General features: G+C 37.8%; 2 protein-coding genes across 5 annotated transcripts; one reads left to right on the forward strand and one right to left on the reverse strand.

Moving 5' to 3' along the window:
* Window positions 1-16: 16 nt before the first annotated feature.
* LOC119992850 (glucan endo-1,3-beta-glucosidase-like) lies at window positions 17-1525 on the forward strand. Its single transcript, XM_038839637.1, has 2 exons — window positions 17-191; window positions 416-1525. Exons 1-2 carry the CDS (start codon window positions 134-136, stop codon window positions 1360-1362), a joined length of 1005 nt encoding a protein of 334 aa, XP_038695565.1. The 5' UTR covers window positions 17-133; the 3' UTR covers window positions 1363-1525.
* A 5023-nt stretch (window positions 1526-6548) lies between these two features.
* LOC119993646 (zinc finger CCCH domain-containing protein 55-like) lies at window positions 6549-11615 on the reverse strand. 4 transcript variants are annotated; one of them, XM_038840847.1, is made up of 9 exons: window positions 10347-11615; window positions 9866-10048; window positions 8342-8521; window positions 8170-8270; window positions 7761-8015; window positions 7546-7648; window positions 7153-7367; window positions 6977-7059; window positions 6549-6858 (listed from the first exon to the last, which is right to left on the reverse strand). In XM_038840847.1, exons 1-7 carry the CDS (start codon window positions 11306-11308, stop codon window positions 7175-7177), a joined length of 1977 nt encoding a protein of 658 aa, XP_038696775.1. In that variant the 5' UTR covers window positions 11309-11615; the 3' UTR covers window positions 6549-6858; window positions 6977-7059; window positions 7153-7174. The 4 variants fall into 4 exon arrangements, with proteins under 4 accessions (XP_038696775.1, XP_038696777.1, XP_038696774.1 ...); XM_038840849.1 differs by having other exon boundaries at window positions 7026-7059; window positions 7546-7642; window positions 10347-11612; XM_038840846.1 differs by having other exon boundaries at window positions 7026-7059; window positions 10347-11609.
* Window positions 11616-11872: the final 257 nt, after the last annotated feature.

Below are 11872 nucleotides of genomic sequence, written 5' to 3' on the forward strand. Positions count from 1 at the left end.
GATATTGCAACATAAGAAAGACTAGTCAAATTCAAAGGAATGCTCTTGCCTACCTTTGATCTGTATATATTTCTGTCATTGGATTCTGAATTTCATTGAACAAGCTGAGCTTTATTCATCTTCTCAGAAACTTATGGCTTCTACGTTTCTACTGCTCGGATTCTTGTTGATATCAAGCATTGGATTAACAGGTCTGTCTTGCTCTCAAATTCTGTTTGCATAGGCATAGTTGAGTCCCTTGTATCAATTTGTGGATCTGTTTCCACTAATTAACTGTTTTATATTTCACAATAATCGATCGAGTAACTGATGCTATATTGACTATAGGTTTCTTAGTTAATCTCCTTCTGTTAGTTTGAAACTGTGACTATAGATTCCCTCATGGTTCACTAAATATCAGCTATATCTTGTGCAGGTGCACAGTCCATCGGTGTTTGCAATGGACGCAACGGAAACAACTTACCGTCTCCAGCAGAAGTTGTGAGTCTCTATCAATCAAACAACATTCGAAGAATGAGAATCTACGATCCACATCCGGAGACTCTCCAGGCTCTGAGGGGATCGAACATCGAACTCATTCTCGGAGTCCCTAATGACGACCTTCAATCTCTCACAGCTGCCTCAGCTGCAACAACTTGGGTCCAAAACAACATTGTAGCCTACTCATCCAATGTCAGATTCAAGTACATCGCCGTTGGCAATGAAGTGCCACCGACCGATGCCAAGGCTGGTTTCATCTTACCAGTAATGCAGAACATTCAGAATGCACTTGTGGCAGCAAATTTACAGAACCAAATCAAGGTTTCAACAGCAATCGACACAACTTTGATTATCAATTCCTCCCCTCCATCGAATGGCGTATTCACCGACAGTGCTAGTTCATTTCTACGCCCGATTCTGGACTTCTTAAAAGCCAATGGAGCACCACTTCTTGCTAACATATACCCTTATTTCAGCTACACTGGAAACACAGCACAGATTGAACTTGCCTACGCCTTATTCACTTCACCGGGAGTCGTGGTGACTGACGGTCAGTATCAATACCAGAACCTGTTTGATGCACTTTTGGATTCAGTTTATGCTGCTCTTGAGAAGGCAGGAGCAGCTGATTTGGTGATTGTTGTGTCTGAGAGTGGGTGGCCATCTGAAGGAGGCAATGCAGCAACAGTGGGTAATGCTGAGACTTACTATAAGAACTTGATTGGTCATGTGAATCAAGGGAGTCCCAGGAGAGCTGGAAGGGCTATAGAGGCATACTTGTTTGCAATGTTTGATGAGAACATGAAAGCCCAAGGAGTTGAGCAACACTTTGGTCTCTTTTTGCCTAATAGACAGCCCAAATACCAAATCAGTTTTGGTTGAGAGTGAGACATAACGGGGGTCTTATACTTAAGCTAAATAATTGTGCCAAAAGAGTCAGTTGCACTCGATCACCAGGCACCACTATGTAATATGATTGTTCGCCTAATCAATAAAAGCTTATCATCTAGTCTTTAAAAAATAAAGACAAAAAAAATTCATCATCTGTTGTGATTTGTATGTGGGCTTAAAATACTAAAAGTACATGTATGAATACTGAAACATTTTGGGTAAATGTGGAGTAGAAAAAACTTGAGGGGTTATAGTTTTAAACATTAAAAAGGTTATGGGGTACTTCTATAATTGATTAGTTTAACGATCTTCCCCTTGTTAACTACCTCTCAACTCTCTAAGGGATTACAGATTCAAAACTCATGAAATGCAAGATCTGTTCATATTTCGTTTGGATGAATGGGGGAACCTTATGCCTCATAGACACTCGTGGAGAATGATCCATTGTCAGCTAATATTTTGTTGGGGTCATAAAATTGCTTTGATTAAATTGGTCTCAGTTTAGCTGAAATTGCTGATCCAAAAAAAAACTTAGTTGGAGAGAATCCTCAAAAGTGGCTTTGCTCTCAAAGCCCTAATCCCAAATAGTCAGGGTCAGCTATATGAACCCATGATAATAAGGAATTGTCTTCGTTCGTGGTTTGCTAATGCAGGCTATTCAGAAGCCGGATGGGGTGCTTTTGCCGTGCAAGTGTTATCCGCAGAATGGCTAGCTAGATTGTATACTAGCAACTGATGGTGGCAGCCAGGCAGGTAAGTTGTGAGTCCATTTAATTCAATTTTCATTCCCAAAATTATGGTAATTGGTACCGCAAAGGCTGAATGAACAACTATTTTGTTTAGTTTTTTTGGGTAACCTAGAAGAACTCAGCAGCCGTGTCCTTTGGACAGCCTACTAAGCCTAAACTCATGCCAAGTTAGGCATGCGCAATCCTGTCCAACAAGTTAGATGGGTCAAGGCTCAATGCAAACCACTTGGAAATAGCTGCGCCACCTTATAATTGATCTTCCGACCTTGGATGAGATTCTTTACGGCTTATGTCCATAGATATAACCAGCAATTTTGTTTAGTGCTTTGGCAGTTGACATAGAGCGTTGTGTTGTGCTATTCTTGTCAATTGTATGTCTTATTTGTATCCTATAGTGTATTTGAAATGTATAATGTGTGCATAACTACTAAAAACCTTTCAATGGAGTGGCTTTGAGCAGAGATGAAAAATTTGTTTTCTTTTGTCAATAGCAAGAAAGTCTCCCCCCAGTTTTCATTTTCATGGAAAATGATAATGGAAGACAAAAAAACAATGTGCTTCTCATAAGGGATCTTCTGAACTCCAGTTTTTCATCACTACCTATAGCCTTTGTTTTTTGATATATACCTATTGCCTTAGTTTCTTTTGCAACTGGAAATGAGAGTTGAGAGGCCTAATACGACTGAAATTTGCAACTGGAAATGAAAACGATATATAATACGACCAACCTCTAAACTGGCATATTACCTTCTTTTTTCTTGGCTCAATGTACTTTAGCTAACTATAATGAGATAAGCCTAGTAGTTCAGAAATGGATTAGATCATTCACTTCAAATCCTTTGTCTTTTCAGCTGTCAATGCAACATATTCATCTCTCAGGCTGTTGTATTGTGTACTCAGGATCTTGAAAGCTTCCTTTTTCTCCTGTGAAACTTCTTTCTTATTCTTTAACTCCTCTAGCTGAAACTTCACTGATTCAATCTGCGTCTTGAGCTCTTGAATCCTTTGTTCTTTCTCCTCAAGCCGCTTCTGAAGTGTTTCCAACTCTGACGTCTTCCTGGCTGCTGCTCCAAAGAATTATGAAAACAATGTCACAAAATGTTCAGACACAACTGTTATTAGACTAGAATCCATCCTTCTTAGTATCATTTTCCCTCAAGTTTCTTACTTTTAATAGTTTGGAATGCATGTGAGAAAAAGCAACAGTTCTTTTCAATTTATACTACAGTAATGTTAGTTTTTTTGGCTAGAGTTGTCTAATATGAAAGGTATTGAGTCATGTTAATAACATTCTAGGATGGATGTTAACTCATGAGATAAGGGACTTCAAAGATCGTAAGAAGCAGAAATCTAGAACAGCATAATACCTCGCGGATTGTGTGAACTGCTGCTGCCGCTCTCCATGATTCTGTGAAATCCTGAAGAAATGGATGCATTAGAAGAATTACACGTAACTTGAAACTACTTATCAACAAGAAAACAAAGAAAGCAATAAATGACAGACAAAAGTATTTGCCAGTTCTATATGCTTTTGCTTCGTTCCTTGAAAATGAAGCTGGTAAATCAAATTAATCATCAATCCTGCATCTTTATTTCATCCACGAATGATCATGTAATTTGATAACTAGCATTTCTTTCTATTGTGCAGCAATTGTGATGAATCCATCCCGGAAGAAATGTTTGAAGGATTTGGACTAATTCATGGGGAGGGAGAAACAAATATCTAAGGTAATCCTCTTCCTGATTTTCCTTTGATGATGTCAAGTGCAATCTAAATGAATATGTGCCAAAATTTTACACGACTCAAAAGAGACAAAGTTATGGAATTACCTTTCATGACTAGTCTGGATGCGTATGGCTGAAGACAGTATAAAAATCTATGGAATTTTTATGTGAAAACAGTGAAATTAGGTTGCTTATGATAAATAGAGATCTTATTCTCGAAAACCGGACCGGTTTACTGACGTGGCCGAGGCATGTTGCCTACGTGGATGCCTCGTTGACTCCTATTATACACATAATCAGCCTTCATTTCAATCTTGAAACCTCCATTAGTCACAATTAACATGAACCTCTTTTTGTCCTTTTCTTTGACCTTCACATTACAAATTGACCATAACTGACAAAAATAACAAAAGAAAAACAGATAAATTTTACCAGGGCAATGCACTTCTTTTGCTTTTCCTGTGGCTTTCCTTTCACTGTGAACCTGTGTAACTGTTGTGAAATCTGAATGAGTGAATACTGTGAATTCAATAACCTTTATATATGCCAAAAATCATGCAGGAGATCAGGGCATGGTCACGGCATCTTCCTTTTGATGGAAACAAAATCGCAGCCGTAGATTCCTGCACAAAGATTTGCTGGTCCATTGATGTGAAATTTTGGTATCAGATTTTTTTATTTTTTATTTTTTGCAGGAAAACTGAAGGGTATGTATCTTTTTCTTCAAGTGTTAATGCAAACAAAGAAGTATACAGCTTGCATATAAAAAAGTCTCTCTCTTTATGGACTGGTTTTGGGCCCATACTGTGGATATGGGCTTGCTTGCTTTTTAGGGTAGGCTCTAGGCCTATCACTATTTATAGTATGATTTGGGATGTTATTGGGCTGCTTTGGGCCGCATAGTAACTTTAGGTCCTTGAATGAGCCCATCTGTCGGAAATTGCTTTTCATGCCAGACTTCCCCTCCAGTCTTTTCTTGATTTGACTATCAAGTTGCAGCATGGTTAACTGATAAGTGATGGGCTTGGATTGGGCCAGATCGACATGGGCCTGGCCTGCACGTTTACAATTGCAGTGAGAAGTTAACGTCACAACCATATATAAAGACAGGAGTCAATGCTGCCACAAAAATCCATGTGTATGACATTGATGTCAACCGGTCAACTATGGTGGTCCATTCATGTTTCTCTGTATTGGACAAAACACTACAAAACAAAATCCAATATCAACCTACTTTCATTGAAAGATACTTCACCTAAAAAGGTCTGGCCAAGCAATCATGCAAGTTGCAAAGCCCAAATTGGGGGTTAGACAAACCAATGTGGTTGCAATTTGCAAATGATTTGTTAAAAGCTAGATGAATGGAGAAAATCTAGCTCACCCGCTACAAATTAATATTGTTTGGTTATGTAAAGGGCTAGACCTTTGTTTATATGTCACTCGGTGGATTATGTTAATCCGATATGGATAAAGTCGTAACACTCTTTTGTACTTCTAGAATGAGTTATGTCAAACCTAACAAATAGACAGATAAATGTCATGTCCAAATGGATCGTGTTTTTATTCTAATACCATGTTAGAAAATATAATTTAATCTTAACACTCTCTTGTACTTGTGGAATGAGTCATGTCAGGCCTAACAAATAAACAGGTAAAGGTCATGTTCAAATGGACCGAGTCTTTATTCTAATACCATGTTAGAAAATATAATCCATACACTATAAACAAATACTATTCACTTTGAAGATCAAAGGCCCGCACGGCTTTGCTTTTCTAAGGCCATTGCTATTGAATCTTAAGCCCAAAAAATACATTTGGTGTGTGAGAGCGATTAGACCTTTATTTTTATGTCACTCCATTAGATTATGTCAATTCAATGTGGGATAAAGTCTTAACAATTAGACTAGCATAATCTGATTTTAGCAATTTAAAACTTGTTCCAATTTGATCTTGGTCCTTATCAAAGACACGATAAAAACAAGCTTCAAATTCAGATTGAGCTAACTAGAAAAGCTTGAGCTTAAGTTTCCATATGCACCCATTAACAGAGCTCAAACAATTCTGTGTAGCTAGTAAAATCCAGCTCCAGTACCACCTTCTTCTAAGAAGTCTGAAACTGTTCTACTTCAGAGAGGTTAGTGCAGGAGTAGCACATGGCAGTACACAAGCACTCAAGCAGTAATAATATATCAAACAGAATCAGGGGGAAAAAAAAAACACCTTTTCAATAAGCTTAAAGAGAGAATATTGATTCCCCAATACCATCTTCATATATTGTCAGCACCCATGTGACTATATGGCCCTGCCTTCACATGGGGAGCTAATCAAACACAAGATGCGACAAAAAAAGAAAGTAACCCAAAGTAGACTTTTCAATCATATATATATATATATATATATTACAGAGCCTGTGCTGTTTTCTATGTAGATGAACTAAAATGAGATTTTACATAAACTATTAACACATAAATATAAACATAACCTAAGGAAATAATAGCAAGCAACCATGCTTCACATCCATTCTAGTCTTCCAAATGCATTTAGTTTTGGCATCTGAAAGAGTGGGCTGGTTATAGTCTCTATTTCAGTAACCATCTTGGGCTGCCCACATAGAGGCTACACAATCTTTTCCCTAAATCATCTTTACAATTTCAAGACTAAAAGAAATATACATATATATATATATATATAGATAAGAGACAATTTAGAAACGAAAACATGGTAAAGATTGTAATTCCTTAGTTATGATTTGGTCTCTATGGTCCAGCACACCTACACAAGCTTAAAAAAAAAACAAAAAGAAAAACCAGACTTATAAATTATTTGGTCTGTTCATTAAGTATGTAATATCCCTTTGCTGTCAGTAGTATTTGTATTGACGATGGTGGTAGCGATCTCGTTCAGATATTGTCTACAGATCTACTCTTCAGTGCTGGTATACGATTTGCTATACATCTGAAAAACTTTCCTCCCCTTTTTATAAGCTTCTCTATTTCCTGCGTAGACTAATTTCCTGCAAGACAAACATAACAACCCGATATCAGAAAAGAAACCTTTTCACTGGAAACTCAAAAGCTCGAGATCTATAGCAAAAGAGGAGAAAAGTAATTGTTCAAGAAATAGAAAACAACCCTCTCATCTAAGCAAATTAAATCCTGCGGGAATGCTCATCATTATTACCTACAATTCACTAGCTTTATGCCTGCAATTAAACCTGGGACAGAAAATGAATATCGATCAGCATTGACCACCTTTTATGCCTCAGATTAGTGGCAGACCTATAATGAACACAGAACAGCTGTATCACCTTTGCATTTACAAAAATTTAATTAGTGAGAAGCCACATCAACAGTGGAGGTGGTGGCCAGTGAAAGGTTATTCTCAGTTGAAGTCGAAGTCGAAGTGACTGAATATTTGGTGCTTTCATTAGCATGCATCAAGGCAGCGGTGAAGTCAGATTGCTGATTCCCAGCTGATTTTGTGGGAGACATGAAAAGGGTATCGGGGAGAACATGCTCTGAGCTGCAGTCATGAATATATAGCTAAACAAATAATTAATGAGAGAAAAAACACCAAAGATGGTGAAATAGGATGGAATTAGTGCTGAAATATTATCCAACAGAATTTGAATAAGAACCAGATTACTTCAGTAGCTAAACCAGGAAAAGCACTACTTTTTCCTGTCAGTCTTGTTCCATACCATTCACGCTGATCACACCCTTCACGGTTGGAATTCTCCTCCTTGCCATCACCGCCACCATTGTTGCCATTAATATCCACCTCCTTCTCAACAGCACCTGCTGCTGCCCCCACCACAAAAGAACGAGAAAAATTTACCAATGGAAAACTGCCTCAGTAAATACATATATACCAGAAACCACAACGCAATCTAAACAACTTCGAATGATATCTAACCTTCTGGGACTTCATTATCAATGCCATCAAAAGGAAGATTGACTGTTTTATTGATCTCCGTATGATTAGGTAATGAAACCATAGCACCAACAGATAGACTACGCTGGTGATTACGAATCAAATCACCATTCAAGTCTGGAAGTTGAAGATTTATCAACCTTCTCCCTTGCAGTTCAATAGCTCGCTGCAATTCAGCCTGCTCCTCTAACTTCCTTCTCATCACCATCTCCTGCGCATTATAGTACATTCTTGCTCCTGTAGGTGGATGGAGAGGTACGATAAGCAGAAAATTTATATCAGGTGAAAAAGAGGAAAAAAACATCAGATCTTATAATAGAGTTGATTCAAGAAATTCCACATCATTCTCAGACTACCAAAAAGGCAATGAAAATTTTTCTCATTCACTTACCAAGGTGAAGGTCATATAGCTCTGCAGAATCAACCCCAGAAAGATTTGAGCGGGGGGAAATACTCCCCCTTTCCAAATGTTGTTGTAGATGTTGTTGCCTCCTGTGAATTTCCATAATGTAAAATATCAACAACAACATATGAACCAAATAAAAACCAAAAAAGAGCCATACTTGTCCAGGACTTTCCCCTTTTCCTTGTAGGGTTTGACAAGGACACGTGAATCACATATAAAATGAGGGTTCCCTCTGGCCAATATAAGCTTCACAGTCTCTGGGTGAACAAAGGTAACAAAGCCAAACATTCGCTTCTGCTGGTATGGAATCCTGACATCTTGTACTGGTCCAAAATTGCTTCAAAAAAAACGGAATGTGTGAATAAAACCAAGTTTAGAAATTGAACTTCATACTCAAAAAACTTAAGAAATGATATGAGACATAAAGGGAAATCCTTAAAATGTTAAGTAAATCTCGTTACCCTTTCAAACACATGTTTGAGAGCAGAGTGATCATTGTCAGAGCACATCCTAATCCTGCTTTAGTCTCTATTCTCTAAATAATAATAAAACATGGACAAGACTCACTTGAGGGATAGGCACTGCTTCTCATGTTTTTGTGTATAAAAATAGGACAATTTCAAGGAATTGCATATTTCAGTGGTAATAAAAGCAGTACATAACCATTGTGATCTTCAAATGAAGGTATCACGACTACAACATGTCAAATCGACGTGCCTAAATATTCAATACTAGATGAACCTTTCAGTTTGCTTAAAGATTGTGTAAACATTGGATCTTCTACATATACGTAAATAAGGCACTCATCCATCACTAACCAATAAAATGAAGTAAACTACAGCTGTATATCACTGCTGACTATTTTCTCATGACAAGTGACAACTTGTTTAGTGGTCAAAGGATTCAATTCACTATAGAATTGGCAACGATTGACTATGAGGTACAATATCTCCTACAAGGTCAGAATTTCAACTATGAGGTAGCAATAGAAAATAGCCTGAAAATTTTCATGGTTAGAGTCAATCATATCAGGCAAGTAGCAAAAGGTAAAAAGTTAATCATTCACTCATTGAGATGAAAGGCAATCCAAATATTCTACACAAAATCCATCAACAAACACATTTTTTCCTTTGAATGAAAGAAACGAATATCAATCTTACTAATTTCACAGAGCATGTCGAAAACCTTGTGTTAGAAAGATGTACTTTGAAAAAAAAAAATGGCTTTGATAATTGTTTGAAACAGTCAGACACTGAGACTTACAGCCCTATGAGTATCAGAACTCACCTAAGGAAAGCAAAAAAAATAAAAACAAAAAAAAAAGCCTTAGAAGCAGTTGAGAGCTCTCAAACCACAGAAACCTTAAAAAAAAATTGGTGGCATAAAAGCTGCCAAATTTTCATGTTATCATATTACAAGTAAATTGTAGTTGTGGAAACCGCAAGTCTATAAATCTACTTGTTTATTCATCCAAAAAGAAAATCTATTCCTCTTCGGCTCTAAATTTGAGTTCATAACAAGTTGGAAAGCTTTAGTAGTACCTCAACATTATAAACCAATCATAGTTCACTACTCAATCTTTATTAGCAGTTATTTAAACTAAACATTTTTCAATAACTAAGAGATCAACAAATACAATGCACTTAGTGAATAAATATACTTTAGAACTTTGGTATCTTACCTGAAATAATTTGAAACATCTTCATCTCTAAAAGCGCTGTCAGCTGGAAATGTCAAGTATATCTGTCTAGAAGCTGCATTTGCCTTTTCTGCCAAACCCATTGCTAAGAAATCATTCCTTTCAGAGCGGCAACGGCCAAACTTGTGAAATTCTTCATCCATCATCAGAGCAGCTGCCCCCAATCTGCAAGGCATCAAATGTTCCCAAATTAACACCTAAACAATCCAATACATAAACTTGCAACAACAACAAAAACAAAAACAAAAAAACAACTCAAAGCTAAGACTTTCACAACAGATGCCAAAATAAAGGGATGCTTGATATCAGGAAAAATTAATATTACCGTATACTTCACATAAGCAGGCCAAGAACAAAACTCCGACAACATAACAGACCCAAATGGAAAGAAAAAAAAAAATCTATTTACTAGATATTAATGGTAGTGAGCCGAAAGGTTAAATGTATCGTCTAGAATGTACACCTTGGGGAGACATCTTGCTGTTGCGAGAGAAAATTCAAGTCCTTGCTGAAAGCCAACGGTGACATGCCGCCAGCAGCAAATTGTGCAGCTAATCTATGCTGCTGGGCGGCCTTCAATTTCATCATCTCCTCATGCTTCTGCTGAAGATAAAGATTCTCCAGTTTGCTAGGCGAACCAAAAACACCACCTCCAATACCATTAAGCATGTCACCAAAACCACTGTGCATAAATTTGCAATTGTCATCATTCTTGCAAAACCCTCTGGCAAAGTACATGCAAGGTTTATAACCAACATCAAATCCGGCTTCTTCAAGCCCAATATACGCGTCACTCGCAGAAAAACTCCTTCTATGCAAATGGGTATCCCCATTATTCATCGCATAACCACCCAACTGACCCCTTGGATCAACAAATTCATCCTTCATCGACGAAGAAGATTCGTCAAGGAATGAAACATACTCGTTCAGTTGAAGCTCGTCAATGAAATCACTGCTATTACCACCATCTTCCCCCTTGCCAACACCATTTCTGTGTTGCATAGCAGCACGGATATTATCATAAGAAAGAAAGGGACTTGATTTGGGGCTAAAGGTGTTACCACTATTGCCGTTGTTCGGAGACCCAAGCGGCCAATAATTAGGTGAAGGAGAAGAGGGAAGCCCACCAGTGCTCGCAACTCGAGGAGAAGATTGTGAGAACGGGCTGTGGCTGTTGGGTCTTGAAATGGGGTTCAACGGAGACGGTGCAGTGGGTGTGGAGAAGGTATTCGATGGAAGTCCCAACTGAGATTTGGCCTTGAGAATCATGGTCCGAAGGATGATTTCCGGGCCAAATGCCAAGCGTATCAAATCCCTTTCAGCGAGGTCTTGTATCAGAAAATAACCCATGATTTTGGAGGCATGTTCTGGGTCTATGTTCTTGATTTTGGAGAACAAAACATTCGTTGCTTCATAAGGATCCATGGACGGTTCCTTTTCGCCTCTGCACACAAAAGAAACAAAAAAGCCAAAAGAGAAGTGATTTTTAGTAGGGTTTTGAAGTGAACAAGCGGGACTGAGAGAGTGAAGTCTATCTCTTTCTTCTATTTTTTGGGTTTCTCTCAATATATCGTCTGCCCTCTTTCTCGCTTTCGCTCTATTGGAAGATTCAGATCCACTTTAAAGTAAACTACAGGAGCACCATGAACTATGAAGTATGAACACCGTCTATATACGTATATATGTGTGCAGCCACTTATGTACGTATTCGCATTATTGACATGCCCTATATATATTTAAAAGTTCGGACCTTTTTCCAACGAAGAACCCTAATTGCAAATGTAGGCAAATTTGTGCCCGTTTGGTATCAAATTCCATGAAATGCCCAAATTTGGAAATTAGGTTAAATGGGGATTAGGTGTTTATGAGTTGGATCTTATCGTCCAATAAGGAATGAAAACAAAACCCAATATTTGATTGCTAAAATAGGAATTCATTGTCTTCTACATATTTGGAGAGAATCGATCAAGGTTACTCACCACCAACCAA

Source organism: Tripterygium wilfordii, chromosome 23, assembly GCF_013401445.1.
Source record: "Tripterygium wilfordii isolate XIE 37 chromosome 23, ASM1340144v1, whole genome shotgun sequence".
Classification (NCBI taxonomy): domain Eukaryota; kingdom Viridiplantae; phylum Streptophyta; class Magnoliopsida; order Celastrales; family Celastraceae; genus Tripterygium; species Tripterygium wilfordii.